The sequence below is a fragment of the Phanerochaete carnosa genome, assembly GCF_000300595.1.
Source record: "Phanerochaete carnosa HHB-10118-sp unplaced genomic scaffold PHACAscaffold_7, whole genome shotgun sequence".
In the NCBI taxonomy this organism is placed as follows: Eukaryota; Fungi; Basidiomycota; class Agaricomycetes; order Polyporales; family Phanerochaetaceae; genus Phanerochaete; species Phanerochaete carnosa.
In genome coordinates this window covers 2,971,596-2,989,886 of record NW_006767634.1, presented here as the reverse complement: position 1 = coordinate 2,989,886, position 18,291 = coordinate 2,971,596, and the positions used below count along the sequence as shown (strand labels likewise).

At 57.6% G+C, this 18,291-nt stretch overlaps 7 protein-coding genes across 7 annotated transcripts; 5 read left to right on the top strand and 2 right to left on the bottom strand.

Annotated features, from left to right (window-relative positions):
* Nucleotides 1–110: 110 nt before the first annotated feature.
* On the top strand, nt 111–1,291 carry PHACADRAFT_260381 (uncharacterized protein). The gene has a single exon (XM_007398452.1). It carries the CDS (start codon nt 935–937, stop codon nt 1,169–1,171), a length of 237 nt encoding a protein of 78 aa, XP_007398514.1. The 5' UTR covers nt 111–934; the 3' UTR covers nt 1,172–1,291.
* A 215-nt stretch (nt 1,292–1,506) lies between these two features.
* Nucleotides 1,507–1,817, top strand: PHACADRAFT_260380 (uncharacterized protein; the record flags this gene model as incomplete). The annotated part of the gene is made up of 1 exon (XM_007398451.1): nt 1,507–1,817. The coding sequence occupies exon 1, from the start codon at nt 1,581–1,583 to the stop codon at nt 1,815–1,817; it is 237 nt and encodes a 78-aa protein (XP_007398513.1). The 5' UTR covers nt 1,507–1,580.
* Nucleotides 1,818–1,829: 12 nt separating this feature from the next.
* Nucleotides 1,830–3,424, top strand: PHACADRAFT_260378 (uncharacterized protein). Its single transcript, XM_007398450.1, has one exon. It carries the CDS (start codon nt 1,976–1,978, stop codon nt 3,203–3,205), a length of 1,230 nt encoding a protein of 409 aa, XP_007398512.1. The 5' UTR covers nt 1,830–1,975; the 3' UTR covers nt 3,206–3,424.
* A 332-nt stretch (nt 3,425–3,756) lies between these two features.
* Nucleotides 3,757–5,753, top strand: PHACADRAFT_211473 (uncharacterized protein; the record flags this gene model as incomplete). Its single annotated transcript, XM_007398449.1, has 5 exons — nt 3,757–3,780; nt 3,821–4,077; nt 4,132–4,817; nt 4,869–5,017; nt 5,073–5,753. 5 exons carry the CDS (start codon nt 3,757–3,759, stop codon nt 5,163–5,165), a joined length of 1,209 nt encoding a protein of 402 aa, XP_007398511.1. The 3' UTR covers nt 5,166–5,753.
* Nucleotides 5,754–5,808: 55 nt separating this feature from the next.
* Nucleotides 5,809–6,614, bottom strand: PHACADRAFT_260377 (uncharacterized protein). Its single transcript, XM_007398448.1, has 3 exons — nt 6,508–6,614; nt 5,998–6,455; nt 5,809–5,937 (listed from the first exon to the last, which is right to left on the bottom strand). Exons 1-3 carry the CDS (start codon nt 6,572–6,574, stop codon nt 5,890–5,892), a joined length of 573 nt encoding a protein of 190 aa, XP_007398510.1. The 5' UTR covers nt 6,575–6,614; the 3' UTR covers nt 5,809–5,889.
* A 654-nt stretch (nt 6,615–7,268) lies between these two features.
* Nucleotides 7,269–13,134, bottom strand: PHACADRAFT_198250 (uncharacterized protein; the record flags this gene model as incomplete). Its single annotated transcript, XM_007398447.1, has 8 exons — nt 7,269–9,372; nt 9,428–9,637; nt 9,697–10,621; nt 10,716–11,025; nt 11,088–11,272; nt 11,338–11,689; nt 11,745–12,455; nt 12,511–13,134. The coding sequence occupies 8 exons, from the start codon at nt 13,132–13,134 to the stop codon at nt 7,269–7,271; spliced, it is 5,421 nt and encodes a 1,806-aa protein (XP_007398509.1).
* A 4,833-nt stretch (nt 13,135–17,967) lies between these two features.
* On the top strand, nt 17,968–18,266 carry PHACADRAFT_198249 (uncharacterized protein; the record flags this gene model as incomplete). The annotated part of the gene is made up of 2 exons (XM_007398446.1): nt 17,968–18,023; nt 18,086–18,266. The coding sequence occupies 2 exons, from the start codon at nt 17,968–17,970 to the stop codon at nt 18,264–18,266; spliced, it is 237 nt and encodes a 78-aa protein (XP_007398508.1).
* Nucleotides 18,267–18,291: the final 25 nt, after the last annotated feature.

Genomic DNA, 18,291 nt, shown 5'->3' with positions numbered 1-18,291 from the left:
CGTGTCACCCGCCCTATCTCCTGTTCGAAATCAACGAGGGAGTGGTCTGAGGGCTTGCGAGGGATACATTGGTGCGCGACATACGCCGTTCAGACTTTAGTTACACGCTAATCTCATCCTAAGGCATGCGTACGGACGCCTCAAATCTGGGCCCCGATTTCGATATCACCTCTTCAAGACACTCACAGCGAACTTCGACCAACAGTGGGACCTGTTAACTTTGTTGGCCAAACCTGATCTTTCACCGCGGAGAATGCTGTCGTTGTGCATCTCGTCCAGGGCCTTGGTGCTACACCGCACCAGAAATCCATCGCCGAGTAACTTGGCATCCCTCCGTTGTCCGCTACCACCCAAGCCTCAGCTCGATCAATATCGTGTCGCCCGAACCGCATTAGTTCCCCGAGGACTTGACTTGCCTGTGCCGCTCCGCTGTTGTAAATCTTTTGAACTCTCGTGCCCAAATTCGTCGCTTGAAAGCATCCTCCGCATACCATCCGTTCTGCCTTGTTGTTATCCCCTCCCTGAACGCCCACTTCGGTCACTGGTCCCCAAGTCACCGCACCCACGAAGCCGTGCTAGCGCACATATTCCGCACCGGCGCTGCTACCTGATTCGCCATAGGTGTAACAGCCTTGTCTCAAGGGTAATATAGGGTAGGCGGTGGCGGCGTGCCTTTGCACGAGTCCGCATGGCTTTGGGTATGTCCAGCCGGTGTTACCAGAACTTTCTGCTCATATGCCGGTTCTTGGAACACCTCTTGCGGGAACGGTCCTCTGTGCCCGCGGCTGAAGGCCCTTAGCTCTTTCTTTGATGTTCCCCTCGTCCCGTGGAACACCCACATGGTATGCATCGCACGCTTGAGTGACAATTCACTGATGCACGAATACGTCTGGGGACGGCCGTCGCGTCGCTTACGTTCTACTTGTCGGTTCGCATGACTCTGCACATTCTCACGCTCTCGGGCTTTGCAGTGACGGGCGACTTTAGTGCCATCGGCGTGTCGGTTGCGATCTGCATTCGAGACGATACTTTCAGCCCCTGCGCCCGCGATCACCGCAGACCGGTGCACTCTCTACTTACTGCAAGCCTCCACCTGCCCATAGCCGGGGCGCCTCAAGCTCATCGCAACATTCGGTCTGGGCGCACCTGGAACAGCTGCTTTGCGGTATGACCCGACGCCTGAGCTGGCCGCTCTTCCTGCTTTATTCTCGTAATTTAGCTGTCGGTGCATGATTTCGCTACTCTTGTAAAATGCTACAAGTTCTATATCAATAATGTGTTGGGTAAATATTGAGCACGGAAGGTCAAAAGCTGTCGTTCACATCTTGTGCAAGCTTATTCTACAAAGGTCACCGAGACTTGCCCCTGTTCCGTGCAATAAGAGTAGCAATCATTATCATCTTGTTACTTTGATACAAGCAAATCGAAAGGAGTAAGACTTTCAAATTGACTGTGAGAACGCCATTAATCAAGTCACGTAAGGATGTACACGTGGCAGCTGGTTGTTGCCAGAACCTCTGACGTTGTCAGCAGCAAGCTTCGGACGACCGGGAAAGTGTGCCATTACCTTTTTGCGCAACATGCATCCATTAGTCGCTATTGACGAGATATTTCAGGTAATACTCGTGAATATCAACGAGAGAATAACGTTGCGATGCTTGGCTCTGTCCTGTCGGGCGTTCTATGACCCAGCCATGGACGAGCTCTGGGCTGATCTAGAAGGTCTGCAGCCACTTGTCAAATGTCTTCCATCCCATATGGTCAAAAAGGCTAAAGGGACGATTGCTGCCGTGGTAAGTAGTATGGTGCAAACATAACGGCCCAGCTCACGGACGCTCGTTCGTTGTAGACAATCACCAAGCGGCCTTCACAGGAGGACTGGTCCAGGTTCCGGCACCACTCTCGCCGAGTGAAGAGTCTGCAAGTGCGTTATGAAGGCAATACTCCGTATGCCATCGACCATGCGGCTTTCAAGATGCTCCGTCAATATCATCCAGGGCCTCTTCTGCCGAACTTGCAGAACCTGTGTTGGTCTAGCTACCAGCTGGCCCCTTTCGCGACCTTACTCATCACGTCTTCCTTGTCGTCGCTTGTTTTCGAACCTGTGGAGGAAGAAGCCGTACGCGCGGTCTTGGCAAAAGTGAGGAGACAAGCCAGTGGGCTCCAGCTCCTCGCTTTCCCCGAGGCAGAGCTTGACGTTTTAGCGTCTCTCGAAGAAGATATCTCGATTACGATCTGCTCTTTGACGAATCTCACCACCCTCGACTTCAACTATGCTCATTTGATCCCTGACGCCTTCATTCACCTCTCCCGCCTTCCCGAGCTGACTTCCTTTTCCGTCTCTCTGACAAATCGCAATGGCGATTGCTGGAAATCCGCTGAATGGGGTGGGTTCCCAGCGTTGGAGACGCTAGATATCTCATCCTTAGAGCTTCTTGACGACATGTCGTATCCGCCAGGCTTCCTGAACTCCATTAGCGTCGCCAGGCTAACTGAATTAACAATGATTTCCGATGTACCAGCACACATTGACGACGTGGCCGAGCTCTTCTCCTCCCTCGGTCAATTTTCGAAACTCAAACGACTCACACTCATGTTCTACGACGAAGACGCCGACTGGGGTGATCAACGCCTTCGCGGCAGCGCGCTCTTGCCTCTCACCAATCTCCGCTCCATGGCGGACTTCTGCATAGAGTATCTGCCCATCGAAATTACTAGCGCCGAAGTGCGCAAACTGGCGGAAAGCTGGCCGCACCTGCAATGTTTTACCCTCCTTCCGACTCTTGACCTGTCGTACTCGCACCTCCAACTCGAAGATCTCGCGCTGTTCGCGAAACACTGCCTGGACATCGAGTATCTCAATGTTGAGCTCGAGTCACCTCCAGCCGGCTGGAGATATGCGCCGAACGATGACCGCCCCATCTCCAACCTACCTCGCCTGTGCCTCAGCAGGTCGCATATATCAGCGTCCGTGATACAACCTGTCGCAGAGTTCCTTGCGGACACTTTCCCGTTCGCGAAGGTGTTTCACCACCTGCCGGGGTGGCGCCATACCCCAGAGGACGAAGAGGCAGCCAGGGTCCTGAACAAGATCTGGGAGTTGAAGAAGCGCTTGAACTATCCACTTATCAAGCGGCTGCGCCGGGAACGGAAAAGGGAGAAGAAGAGGAAGAATCGTCAGGCAAAGGAGACCGCGGCGGAGTAGTGGGGCTGTTTAAGGTAGCCTTGCCAGATGCTCGAATTCACATATCCACGATTGGACACACTGCTATCGCTGATCTGCGTGCATATGGTTGACACACCCGTGTGTCGATTTTTTGTAGAGTTTCGGCGAATGTAGCTACATCATATGCGGTCTATGCCACCCGCTCGCCTCCTGACACACCTGCACTCCGTTATCTGTAGGCTATCAGAGAAAGTATGATAACACTATCTGTGTGTCCACAACGGTGGCCTCTCAAGCTGTCGTAGCCATGCCAGCTACTGCCAGGCACTCCGGATGCTCGCCATTCTCACGGTTAGAGCATTATCTTATTGTCATTAAGTCGTTTGTTATAGTCTTGTAACGCGAGCTTACACTCAACCCCCCTGAGCTAGGTATCGGTCGTATACGACGCCGTTACGTAATGTATAGCTCGCGCTCGCGCGATTCAGAGCCTCCAAGCCACGTATATAGTGGCAGCGAGACCACGCTTTTGGGGTCACTGACGACTCGACCTCAACTACCTGAGCTCGCTTGGCAATACGATTGGTTACATGGAGAGATTATCTTTGGCGACGGTAAGTTCTCCGTTGCGCCCTGAACATCGTGGCTTACTAGATCGCCTCGGGTGCGCAGTATGAGTACGCTGAGCCAGGCGCTTCGGCGGGAAGCGAGAATAGCATCGCATACGACGTTGAAGACTCGAACGGCAAGAACCACCAAGGCGCCGACGTGGGCGAGATAAAGATCGCCGTGACAGACAACCCGCCTGAGGTCACATCCCCTGGCGACAAAGACTGTGTGTTTCCTTGCGAGGTCACCGAGCTCATCATCGATCATGTTGACCAGCTGCAGTCTCGTGGTGTACTGCCGAAGTGTTGCCTAGTCTGTCGGGCTTGGGTTCCCCGAGTGCGACATCACCTCTTTAGACACATCACGGTCCAAATCCAGCCTCCGCAGAAGACTGGCTATTGCGGCTCAGACTCCCCAGAAGACCCCGATGCCACTTTATACAAATTCTACACCTTCATTTCCCAGTCTTCCCCATCGATTACCCACAGTATCCGACTGTTACGCATCTACAGTGGATCGTCTCGATACGGCCCGGTGTCTCTTGCGTCTGTTTGGGACGTAGTCATCAAACTGCCTTCCCTCCGCACTCTTGATATCGCTTCCACAACAATCGTCGGTCGTATCCAGAATCGGGACGCGGTTCACTCCTTTGCATCTTTGCAATTAAGCCAGTTCACGAAGGTTGATATATACACTCTACTTGACCTGCTCTTGCTCTCTCGCAACCTAACATCACTCAGCCTGCGCTCAACTTCAAGAGTTTACAAGTATTCCACAGATGGCATCAATGCTTACACGAACCAGGTGCCGCCAGCGTGCGTGGCCTTACGTAGCCTAGAGCTGGCCGAAAAGGGTACCATCCCTCTATTTGCAGGCCCTCTACTCCCCATGCTATCTGCGAGCACGCTGACCCGCCTTTCCCTACGCTGCTTCGTCACCAGCGGAGATGTGGCCACGGGCGATACCGGCAAGCTCATTCATCACGCTCACCGAACACTTGAACATGTGGGTCTGAACTTGACCTCGTCGACGGTCGATAAAGGTACGTATGCAGACCGTCGCTTCACAACCACAGTTGATATCTTTCCGGCAGGAACACAAGAAACGGCTAGCACCGGCCTCAATCTTGGTCTGTGCACGTCGCTAGTCTCATTTGACCTCGCTCTGTCTTGCACATGCATATTTCTGCAGCTTTTCGTTCGCACACTTTTCAACGAACTGTTCTCTCGACGCACGGAGTATGTACGGAAACTCCAGCTCATAGTTGTCCGTACCGACAGCCTCGACGACATCACAGGACTCGATCAAACTCTACACTCAAGCATGCCACTTCACTCGAATACCAGAGTTCGTTTGGCCTGGGGTAGTTATGGACGCGCAAGAGCTGTAACACCTCAAGATCGTGAAGTTTTTGTAGCAGCCATGCCTCTGTTACATGCTCGCGGACGGCTCTACTTCCACCCCGATGATGACCTCGACTCCTCTCTTCTGCGGGATGCTTGTCACGAATAGATAGCAAATAATCTCATCATGCATGAGCACATATCGGATGTCCGGCAGGTAAGAGCTCTGAGCCATCTCGTTGCAAACAGTGACTAGCGGGAGACGCTGATTTGTCACTTCCAGTTGGCCTCAACAAGTGGCCAGAAGACGTCCACAGCTCGTTGTTCGCTGGCTCGAGAAACGCACGGCACACCAAGACAGAAGCGCGTAATTTTGAGGTTCCTTCAACGTATCCTGAGAGATTTTGTAAAATCTCATCAATATTTCAGCAGGGGTGCATGTCGCGAGCTCGTAAGACATGATATGGTTGGTAGCGGCCGACGAGTTCGCGTTTGAAAATTGACGCTACTATAATCTGGCGTTCTCACGATCAGAGACTGATTAGAAAGCTATATTTACTGGGTTTTACAATACAGCTTACTTCATAGTAAGGTCCGGTATTCCCACGAATACAAGTTCAGAACTCTCACGAGCAAGGATTTCTTGAGCATCCGGCGATCTCAAAACATGAAAGTATATTAAGTACACCATATCGATACATCTACACGCGAGTATATGAGATAGCATTACAATACAGAAGGTACGGGAAGGAGTGGCTAGTGTGACAATGTTTATAGCATTCGCAGTGCCTCAAGGAGTCTGTTCGAGACTTCGCCGACCTGGAAGCATCGACATCAGCGTGCGAATCCCAAGCACTACAGTCTGCAGAAAGTACTCACGTAGCGGCGATCAAATACTTCAAAGTGATTTCCGGGAATGTCGAGTACAGGAACCCTGATACCAAGGATCTTCTCCCATCCACGGATGATCGTCTCGGGGCTAGCTCTGTCGCCTAAGAACGCGTCCGGCTGAACGCCTAACTTGGCGTTCTTGACAAAGAATCCTTCGCGTGAGCGCAGAATGACAGCCTTCGCCAGCAAGACATGCCTCGCAGGCGATGACCAAGGGTCGTAGTCGACCAGCGCCGCTGTCGCGTGCTGGATAGACAAGCGGGCAAGCTCCATAGCACGGCTAGGCGAACTCTTCGTCGAGAATGCCGCGTCGAGGACTTCATCGGAGAGCGCAGTGGTCGTCTCTGGATCAGGCGAGTCGATGAGGACGAGGCCAGGCACGCTGGTACCAGACGCGATCAGCTGTCTCGCGACTTCGAAGGCGATTACTCCCCCAATAGACCATCCTGCAGCACAAGATCAGAATGATGCTAGTCTGATATATGTCGAGCAACGTACCTCCGACGAGACACTCTGAGCGACCAGCCAGGCGGCCCCTGATGAGACCAGCATAGTGCTGTGCCATCTCAAGCAGACCGCCGTCCCACCTGCCGCCCTCAGGGAACTTGGGATTATGAATCCCCCAGACCTGGCGGCCGAGCGAGGAGAGCCGACCGTACTGGTAAGCGACACCACTGCCGTCGTGGATCAGAAAAAGCGGTGGAGCGGACGATTCGATGCCGTCTTGCAGGAGGACGGGATTGACATCGGTGCCAAACGTGAACGATTGTCCGGGCAAGCTGGTAACGTGTGCGGGCGCTGAAGGCACGATAGCACTCAAGATTTGGCGCAGCGTCTTGCAGGTGTTAAATAAGTCGTCTGGAAGCGATGTGTCGAGTTCAGTTGATAGCACGTGTAGGGCCTCGATAGACATGAGCGAGTCCATCCCGAGCCGCTCGAGGTCCGTGTCGAGGTCTAGCTCCCTTATGGAGACGCCGATCACAGAGGTTATGATGCCCCTAATCTTGTCGGTAGCGTCAGTGAGATCCGGATCGATATCGAGCGCCGCTAGGTCTTCAACGGGGGACTTCGTAACCTTGGTGGGGATAGACGTACGAGGGTTCGCGGATGCCAGAAAAACTGCCTCTTGGATCTCGCGGACGGTCTTGCAGGTGACGAAGAGATCTTCAGGAATGGCGGCACCTAGCGCGTTTGACAGCGCATGGTGAGCTTCGATGGACATGAGCGAGTCCATCCCGAGGCGTTCGAGATCTCTGTCCTCACTGAGCTCCTTCGCCGACACGCCAAGCACCGACGCCACGATCTCCTGAACCTTTTACAAGGGTCGCCGCACAATCGACGTCGACGACGTGGTCGTGTTCGTGCAGTGTACCCTCCGAGGTCCTCGGCGTGGAAGCACCAGAAGGGGCGGCAGGCAGCGATACAGGCACAGAAATGGCAGCACAGATATCGCTGACAGTCTTGCATGACGCGAAGAGCTTCTCTGGGAGCGCCATGCCGAGGGTCGAACAAAGCGCGTGGTGCGCCTCGATCGAGGTCAGCGAGTCGAGTCCAAGGCGCTCCAGGTCCTGGCCCTCCGATACGTCCTTCATCGGCACACCAAGCACGGACGCGATGATTTCCTTCACTTGCTCGAGCGTCGAGGATTGCGGTATAGAGACGACAGTGGACGAGGTCGAAGGCTTGGACTGATGAGCGGGCCGAGTGGGATGGATAGTAAGAGAGGGGGGCCGAGGAACGCCAGACCGGGTCGAGGCAGAAGCAAGGACAGCTTCGAACCCGCCTAGCCGCAGCTTCTTGAACTCCATCCGCTTCATCGTCGCAACGATCTCCTCACTGTCCAGGTCCAAGGCGTACGCATCACCAGACGCGACGCTCTCCGACAGGAAGCCAATATTGCAGTACACTCCGTACCGCCCGTCGGTCTTGACAAGCTCGGGAATGGCCTTCACCTTGTCGACCCGACTGCAGATGAACGCCTCGTTCGCGCCTGCGTTGCAATTAACTACGAACCCGACCGCGTGCAGGAGTGTGTCCATGAAGACCGGGTGCGCGACAAACGTTCCTGGCTTGGTATCCCGTGGGAGCTGCACAGCCGCGTAGGCGTCGACGCCATTCGGGTCGAGTGTGATCGACTTCATGGTATGGTAGGCTGGGCTGTAAGCGACGATGCGGGAGAAGATGAGGTCGTAGGCGGTGCGCGTGGAGAATGTCTCGGCATGCTTCGACTCGGTGACGATCTGTCTTCGGCGGTCGACAGTGGTAGCGACCAGATTGAACTTCGACTTGGTCTGGACCTTGGACGCGAGAGTGAAAGAGCCGGTGCAGTGCGATTGAGGCTTCTTAGAGTCGGAAACGGAGGAAGATATGGAGAAGCGTCCAGTGTGTTTGTCTCCAGGACCAGCCAGCGTGATCTCGACACGGATGGTCCTCGGTACGTTCGGGAAGTACACGAGTGGATTGGAGAAAGCGATCTCGGACAACGAGATCGTTGAGTCGCTGGTGAAGCGCCTATGCTCTTCGAGCACAAGCTGTGCCGCCGCACTCGCCATCTCGATGAACACCGACGCAGGGCACAGTGCATGGCCGGCAACCTGATGGCCCTCGATGAGATACGCGATCCTGTCAATCGGCGTCTCAAACTGAGCCGGCTCGGAGGACCCTGGCGCAGGGACATGCACGCATGAACCGAGGAGAGAGAAGCGCGGGATGGCGGCAGGTGCAGCCTCAGCAGCCTTCTTCTCTGCGGCTGGCCCTTCCCCGTACTTGACCCAGAACCGTGTCTTCGCGAACGGATACGCCGGCAGCTCGGTCAGCCGCGCAGACGGCGCTAGGTCCGCGAACACTTTCCGCCACTCAACTGTGGTATTACTGGTGTACAGGCTGGCGAGGGAGCTGCAGATGACCTGCCAGTCGTCGATGTTCTTCTTGAACGTCGGCAGGTACAGCGCTTGGTGCGACGTCGCAGGTATCGCGCGCAGCATCGGGAGTGACGTCGGGTGCGGGCCGAGCTCGAGCCAGAGCGAGACCGTCGTGAAGGCGTCCTTGGACAACAGGTCGTGAATGCCCTGCTCGAACTTGACGGGCTCGCCGCAGTGGCGGGCGAAGTACTCGGGGGTGAATACTGAGGCGTTGCCAGGGGCGACGACGGTGCCGTGGACGTTGGATATGACGGGGATGGACGGAGCATTGAGCTTGACGGTGGAAGCCAGGGCGGTAATGTCATCGAGGATTGGCTTCATGGCGTCGGTATGGTAGCCGTATGGTACGTTTACTCTCGCGCACTTGCGTCCAGAAGCCTTGAGCTCTGGCTGCAGCTTGTCGAGCTGAGCAATTCTGCCAGCAACCACGCCGTCATCGCAACTGTAGAAGACCTGATTTCAGTACGCGGACCAAACTTGACCGTCAGTGCACACACCTATTATAGCACGCGACAGACAGCCCATGGTATTCTTGGTTTCCACTGATGTAATGCACAAGCTCAGCAGGCGACATCTTGACTGCCAGCATGCCCGTCTCGTCCGGCACGCACTTCTCGCCCATGAGCCTCGCACGCCCCGCGACGATCTTGAGCGCATCGTCGAGGCTGAGCACCTCCGCCGCGACGAGGGCCGCGTACTCTCCCAAGCTACAGATCCACACCATCAGCGCCATTCAAAGGCTCTCAAAGCCGCCAGAAAAACGCACCTGTGGCCAGCAACCGCGTCAGGCCTGACACCCCAGCCCTTCCAGACCTCCGCGAGCGCGCATTCAATGACAAACACCGCCTGCTGGAACGCCCGGAAATCCTCCTGAACCTCTCCCCTCGGGTCGATGACATCCAATATCCCCGGGTACCCCCACCCGACGAGCCTCTCATGGCATCGATCCACAACGTGCCTAAGCGCCGGTAACGTCCTGTACAGCACGCGCCCCATGCCGACGTACTGCCCGCCTTGGCCTGAGAAGACGAACACCGTGCGCCCTGTGGTGGTACTGGACGCGTGCACAGGCGTCGCGCGCCGCAGCGCGTCGAGCACCTCGTCCTTCGTCTTGCCCGCGGCGGCAAGGCGCACGCGGTGCGTCTGGCGGCGCGCTGTCGCGGTGTATGCGACGTCGGTCAGGTCCAGGGCGTCGTGAACGCGCGTCTCGATGTGCTTGATGTACGCGTGCCGCCGCGTTTCGAGGGCCTCTTCGCTCTCGCACGCGAGCCCGACGACGAACGCGGGCGCCGCGCCCTCGCGGGAGCGTGCTTCGCCTTCCTGGTGCTCCGCGAGCACGAGCGCCGCGTTCGCGCCGGCTGCGCCGAAGTTGTTGAGCAGCGCGAGGCGCGGGGACCCGTCTTCCGGCTTCTCCCACGCGACGCGCGCCGTGGGGATCGTCATCTGGCTGTCGGCGAGGAGCGCACGGACAGGCGCGCTCGGGTGTTTGAGCGAGATGACGGGCGGGACCGCGGCGTGGCGGAGCATGAGCAGCACCTTCGCGAGGGACGCGGCGCCCGAGGCGGCCTCGGCGTGGCCGATGTTCGCCTTGAGCGAGGTGACGTAGAGTGGGTGCGTGCGCTGCACGGTGCCGCTGCCGCCGAAGACGGTGCGGATGGCGGCGAGCTCGGCGGGGTCGCCCGCTTTCGTGCCTGTATGCATGCGCGCGCGTGTCAGCACGATTTGCAACCTCTTCATGGCGCGCCCCATTCGCCAGAAGAAAAGAAAAAGCCAACAAAAACTCACCCGTGCCGTGCGCCTCGACGACGCCGATCTGCGCGGGGTCCACGCTCGCCGCGGAGACAGCCTTCCGGAACAGGTCCGCCTGCGTCGGCACGTGCGGCTGCGTGATGCTGGCGGCGCGCGCGGACTGGTTGACCTCGACGGCGCGCACGACGCCGAGCACGCGGTCGTTCTCGGCGAGCGCGTCGCGCAGCCGTTTGAGCACGAACAGCCCGCAGCCCTCGGCGCGGCAGTAGCCGTCCGCGGCGGCGTCCCACGGCTTGCACTGGCCGGTGCCGCTCAGGAAGTGGGCGCGGTCGAGGCCGAGGTACATCTGCGTGCGCGGGCGGGTCAGCGTGGGGTAAGGGAGTGTGAAGACTGTTTGGGGGGACGTACGTCGGGACTGGTGATGATGTTCACGCCGCCGGCGAGTGCGGCGTTGCAGTCGCCGTGGGCGAGCGCGCGACACGCCTGGTAGAGCGCGACGGACGAACTCGAGCAGGCTGTGTCGACGACGACAGAGGGCCCGCTGAACTTGAACGCGTACGAGATCTTGCCGCTCAAGAACGCGCGGAGCGTGCCTGTCGTGGCAACAAACACATCAGCAAAAAGGTAGGCGAAGCTCACCAAGAGGAGAAACCCATACCGGTGCTGTAGTACACGTCGACGTCGTTCCTCAGGTTCTGCACATAATCGTCCGTCGCGGCACCGACGTACACGCCAAAGGTGCTAGGGTCGAACGCCGACGCGTCGCCGCGGTCGCTGCTGGGAGCGTAGCCTGCGTCCTCGAGCGCGTGGTACGCGGCGTGGAGGAGCACGCGCTGCTGCGGGCACATGCTGCGCGCCTCGCGGGGGCTGACGCGGAAGAAGGCGTGGTCGAACGCGTCGGCGTCGTCGAGGAAGCTGCCAAAGCGCGTCTTGAGCGTGCGCTGCGCGCCGTGTGCGCCGGCGGCGTACGCGGACACGTCGAAGCGCGCGGCGGGGATCTGGCCCAAGTGCTTCAAGTCAGTGCGCGAGCGTGAGTAAGGGGGGGTGGAAGACGCGGTTGCGCACCTCTGAGACAGCGTTCAGGCCCTTCTCGAGGACGTCCCACAGGCCCGCTGAGTCGGCAGCACCAGGAAACTGGACGGCCATGCCAACGATGGCGATGGGCTCGCGCGCCACGGCCCGGTCGTGCGTCGCCTTCGGCACGAGCGGGAGGGGCGTCGGCGGGATCGCGTCGGCGTGCGCTGCAGACGACCAGTCGCGCATCGTGCATTGGCCGTCCGGGAGCGCGCCCGCGATGCTGCGCCATAGACTGTTGCCAGGGCCGAGATTCACGAGTGTGGTGGCGGCGGCGGCGGCGGCGGCGGTGCTGGACGCCGAATCGGAACCGGAGGCATCGCCCCTGATCCCGGCGACGACACGATCAAAGTTGACCGGGTGCAGGAGTGTCATGTCCACGACGTCTTCCGCGAGCGTGCGGCCGTCGTTCCGGGCTGTCGGAGGTATGACGGCGCCGGTGGCGGTCGAGCGCAGCGTGCAGCGGAGGGCAGTGTAGTCTGGGAACTGGACGTGCTCGCGGGCGAGGTCCTGCATGACCTGGGCCTTCACGTCGGCGAGGGCTGGGGTGTGGTAGAGGGTGTGGATGGCGGAGAGGCGCGACTGCACGGAGCTTGCGGGAAGGTAGGCGTTCCTGAAAGTCGCCAAAGCGTCAGGGCGTCCAGAGATTGAGACGCAGCTGTCCGTGGTAATCGCGGTGAGATAGACATTTGGGAGCAATGTCTGGATGTGTGGTCCGTGAGCATAGTCTCGCAGGAGTGATGTGCGTTTTACGTACTCGTTCCGCGTTGTAATTGTCCACGGCGCGCTGGATCTCTGCGCGAGTGGAGCCGAACGCCACCAGGGTCCATGACGCCGAGGGAGCATCTGCGATCTGGACAGCTGAGAGAGCACTTTGTGCGTATTGCTGGGCGCGGAGACCAATCCAGAACGCGAGGCGGAAGCCTTGGGTGGCATATGAAATGAGGACCGGGATCGTGTCAGCACAGGCTATGATGGAGGCTGTGACCATGCCGGTCGAAAAGCCAATGATGCAGAGTCCCTTGGACATGGCACGAGGAGCGCTGGGGTCGTGCGAGCCGGTGGCGGCGATGTAACGGAGGAGCTGGATGAGATAGAGGTGGACGTTGGCCACGACGGCGTTGTGCGGAAAGCGCGAGGAGAGGTCGAAGATAGACTCTGGGCGAGGGAAATCGTCGGGGCTGAGCCCCGAGTCTAGCTTCTCCTGAGATGAAAGCGAGCCGTAGTCCTGGATGAGCGCTTGGTGGCACGAGAGTAGCACAGCTGTTCCGATGGGGGTCTGCGCATCGCGAACGGCCGTCTGAATCGTCTGGGACGAAGATGCGTTTGGGGAACCTTGCCCGTCGAGGACAAGTGTCGTGGTGGGCCCTGCGGAGGACATAACGGCGCGAGGACACCAGACAGCGAACAAGTTGGCAGCTTATATACCAAAAGCCGACTGGGGGCATCGGCGAAGCCGTGATGTCCTTTCAGCTAAAATCGTGCATTCCAATCTGGGCACTTGGACGATTTTGAATATGAGCCTGGCATGGTGGGTCAAGACCGGGGTACAGGGACGAATTAGCTTCCGACATTGGTCTGCGTCGCACAGACGGTGCCCTCCGTGCACCTGTTTTCTGAGCGAAGCACCGCTGCGTCTGGCAGAAGTGACAGAGCTAATCCCTCGACCAGCAAGCGATCCAGCGTCAGCACTGTGGCGCGACAATCTGCAAGACAGGAGGATATCGGGCAGTGTCGACGGTGGCACGACTCTGCCGTCGCCGGTCCCCACGACCCCGCCCTGGTTGGATCCGGCAAAGTCTGACGTCCAAGCTATTTTCTGCGTTCTACCCACCGAAGGGTTCGTGTGCGGACAGACCATGAATCGCCGATACATTCCCTGTTCGGATGGTGTCTACATTCTGGGGCATGTTCCCCTGGCGCTCCCCGCGGACGGAAATCGGTTCTCAACGGGGCCGGTGAGATCAATCGGAACATTGACGCGACTTCGGAAGAAAGAGACTATGATAGCGTAGTCGCGACGAGAGCGAGGCGTTCATCGGGCGACCTGTGTCGTGAGAGACTCAGACAAAGGTGATCTGGCCGAGGGTTAGGGTTAAGTAGGCGTCTGCTCCTCCCGGGGTCATGACCCCCCACTTGCGACAAAAGTGCCTAACAAACATAGGTAGAGTTAAGCGTGTGTGTACTTTCTAATATCATTCAAACCACTTATTTCGAGGCTTCGAACGCTATTAGTAGCTTGACCAACGACCATCATTGCAGACAGCGGTGATCGGGGTCCTGATGTCAGAAGCATGCCTGCGCGATCCCGATCTCTTCCTCTTCCGCCGAAGCTTTGAGGGCTTGCAAGTGTGGCACCTGTGGTACTAAGCCTGAACGCACTCAGAACATATCTTCTGCCGTGTCTCTAGACACCGCCGACTATCCTCATCCCTCAGTCACATGAGACAGTGGCCGGAGATTTTAATCAACACCTACTTTGCTCCGTCGTTACGTCTGTGCAGACAGAGAGACGGACCGTGGGTATAATCAGACTCTATCATATCTATATCGCAATACCCACGTCCCAACATGGCGACAGGGTTCACGGCGTTCAGCGGGTTGCGTATCCCACATCCTTTTGCCAGCATGTCCAGGTGCGGCCAACGCTGTGTACCTGCTTGGCTCACCTGCTATACAAATTTTAGGCTTCGGACGGGATGCGCCACCGCTCTCAAACCCTTGCACGAGCGCAGCCAGCACTGACGCCATCATCTGTCACGCTCAAGCACTGCATACTATCTCGAGATCCTGACTAGTGCTATCATTGACCTCGGACTTCGGAAACAGCAGCGAGCGCATGATCCCCTCCCGAATTGCATAGGCCCATTTCCACGCCATTGACCTCGTTATTACCTGTCCATTTGACAGCACTCAAGTGCCTGGCGAGGCCCTCGTCCCGCAATTGCTGCGGTGCTATGCGTAATAGATGCACCTGCACTGATGAGCGTACACATCGACGATCCAGCATCGAGATTCCCTGCAAAGCACGCCCTACGGCGCCGCACTCGCACTCAGCGGGTCCCAGAGCAATCTTAATCAATCTCCAGTCCGCAATCTACCCACGGTTCCCTGCACCGAGCCACCTGCCCACGTGGATTTTCATATCTCTTTGTAGGGAAAGGCGCAGCCGCCCTGTTACGACAACGATTTGTAGCGCGCCGCAACTAGCGTCGTTGCAGCAGCCGCCGCGGGCCTCTCCAGCCCGACGGTCCGCAAAACTCGCACGCACGCAGGCGCCCAGCTAAAATGGGGCAGGCTGGCGTTCCTAGCTGCCTGCCCTATCGAGCCTAGCACCGCGCACTTGGCCGTTATCGTTCCCGTGCCCAAGTGGCGCGCGCGTGGCGTTGGCTGGTTTCCGATCGTAAACACACGGCGGGAAACCGCCGTTTTCGTGCGGAAGACAACGCCGCGGGGGAGGGAGTGTTGCCTTTTTTCGCGGCCGTGCCTGTGCGTTGTCAACGTCACTCGTCCGAGATGCGCGGCCCCCGCCACGACGTCCGATGCACGCCTTCCGGTGTGGCGTTCGTGCGAGGGGAAAATGGGCAACTGTGACGGCGGCGGCACGGCACGGCGCATCGTGGAGGCACCCCGCTCTCTTTGTCGCCATCAGGCCGGCGTGCTAGCGGGCGTCCGCTGTATAGTAGCCGGGGCCCAAGGACACCGCGCCCGAACGCACGCTAGTGGGGCTAGCGTCGCTGGAAAACACCTGGAAAAACCACCGATGCACGACAGGCGACGTGCGACGCTAGCCGGCCCTGTCATGTCGTGCGCTGCGCTGCGCCGAGCGGGTGGGCTCATCGCTCATCGCTGCTGTTTTCTCGATCGTGATCGAGCTCAGTTCCCTGGCAGCAGGGTCCAGGAAGCTGCGCATCGGGGCGGTGCCTTGCGGCTGGCTGCCTCTTTCTGCCTTGGTTCAGGGCGCGCTAGCCACAGAGGAGCCTCGCCAGAGGCGTCCCGTTATGTCAAGACGCAGTCGACCGTCTCCGTGCGCCATCGGGCCTAAGACGCAGCGGAAAGAATGCTCGTTGCATCGCACCCGCACCGCAACCGCCGAGACCATGCACACACGTCTCTCTCGTCTCGTGACGCTGGATCCATCCGCCCTAAGCCTTGTCTGTCGACGGAAACTCAGGTGGAGGAGCCCACGACACGGCCGTCCTGGCACCCTGTGACCAAAAGCACATGGGCCGCACCTGTGCATCCTCGGCGATGATCAGTCTGGCTTTCGGCCGGGTCCGCGCGCAGAGCAGAGCACGTCGAGCCCCCGCCACGCCACTCCGCACGCACGCATGCATGCAGCTCGAAAGCTCCAAGTCGCCGTCTCCGCGCATTTGCCTCACACGAAAAGGCGGCGTCCGCACCCGCCACGAGAGTTGCCGGAGCGGCGTCCGCACCGCCGCGATCGAGAACGTGTGCGGCTCCGCGGGGGTCGCCTCGAGTCCGCGGCCCGCGTTGCGCACGGCGCGTGCAGCTATAGCTTCTTGCGGGCCAGAGCCAGGGGCCTGGTGGTGGCGGTGCGTTCGATGGCCGCGACTCGAGTTTCTCCTGCTAAGTACCGTTGCGGTCCAAACGACACCGCGAGGAGACACTCGTCGGACCCCGTATCGGACCGATCGAAAGCGGGTGAATGGTGGCTTTGCAGCCATGAATTTGCTTGCGCTTCCCAATGTCGAGGCGGTGCCGGATACAGTTGGCCAAATAAATGTCGGTGCGAGCTACTAAAGACCAAGGAAGTCACGTTGTATTGTCAGGTCACTTCAGGACGGAACTCAGAAAGTGGAGTTGCTGAACGAGCTTCCAACATGGTCTTCGTCATCCCCGGTGGACAGGGTCAGCGGGCTAGCTGAAGACGACCGCCAGAGTGTGTTTTGCACGGGCACGCTTCGACGGCGAACATGCCCTCCTCTCCTCTCCTTCCTTTCCAAGCCAGAGGGAGCAAATTGTAAAAGGGCTCAACGAGCCACGGCAAATCAAGGTACGAATCCGAGCTGGCGATGGCCTCTGTGAGCATTTTGGGTGTAGCGAAGGCTGTTATTCCTGAGTAGTCTGAAATATTAGGTCTTGCTGCGATACCCGTGCCGGAGCTCGTTTGTCCGAGACGCCCCGACGAAGACCAAGGACAGTTTGCACGAACAGACAAGCTGGAGAGACTTCGATACTGCTTGGAGCGCGTCTGATATATGAATGGTACGGGGCATTCATGCGACCGCGATAGTCGTGGACACATATAATTTGGACCTCGATAAGGATATCTGGTATGCGGCTCATACGTCCATTCTGGCGCAGATTCTGGGTCATATATTTATCATCATTCAGTGGGCGCGTTACTGTACGAGCTTGAACTGGAGCAACCAGTGTGACATCCAAGTCAGCATTTGTGCGAAGCAACGGCGGGCGCCAAATTGCCAAAATAGGTATTTAGGAAATTTATTCGATATTTTCGTTAAGTTTAGCTCTATTTTGGCCCAAATCTGGTGCAGATCTGCGTGACAAGGCCCAAAAATCGCAACTTCTGGAAAGGCTCGTGCAGTAGCTTTTATTTCAGAAAAAAAAGCTCGGGCTTGTTTGCGAAAATATTGGATAAATCTTTGGACCTCTATCTACACGCGGGGCTCGGGGGGAGGAGGAGGATCTTGTGTTAAGATGGTTGGGGGACCAGACTTAGTTAGCTTTATAATATAGTGTGCGGCACGCTCGCGAGGGATGCGAAAGAACTAATCTAATATAATAAAACACTTCGGGCGTCAAATCCCCGAGACAAAGAGGCACTCTCATTGGCCAGTGATCCCCTCTCACGAGGCGCCTCTCACAGGGGCGCTGCACGCCCAGCCAACTGAAGGTTGGCGGCGGGCGGCGCATTCCTCTCATTTCTCATTCGATTTCTCTTAATTCTCTTCTGAATTCTTCTCTCAATCTCTTTTCTCAATTCGCTCTGCCCGTGCGTAGCACGGGTCACCCTCTCGTATATACATAATATAAAGTGTGGGAAAGCGGATGTAACAGTCATACATGCATACAGGCACGCATCAAAAATATGAAACTGTAGCACTCGGCGGGGATCACACGGCATCTGGAAGGGACACCAGGATTATCGATTAGATATAAAAACGTGGTTTAAAAACATTGCAATCCGAAAATCCTGTTCCCTCAGCACCTCTATCCACCACCAAGCATGTCCCACGGAAAGCAGTTCACATTGTACACCCATAAGAGTGGTCCGAACGGATGGTGCGTCCTGACGCGGGAACAGCTGATTTATGACCAGCTGAATGACCGACGGTTGCGAATAGGAAGGTGGCATTGGTGTTGGAAGAGCTCGGCCTGACATACGAGTCCATCTACTTCGACTTCAAGAAAGGAGAGCACAAGGCTCCTGAATACACGAAACACAACCCGAACGGGCGTATCCCGACCATCATCGACCACAAGAACAACGACTACATCTTGTGGTGTGTATTCTCGTTCTTCTGACGCGGACGGATGCCCATTGACGATG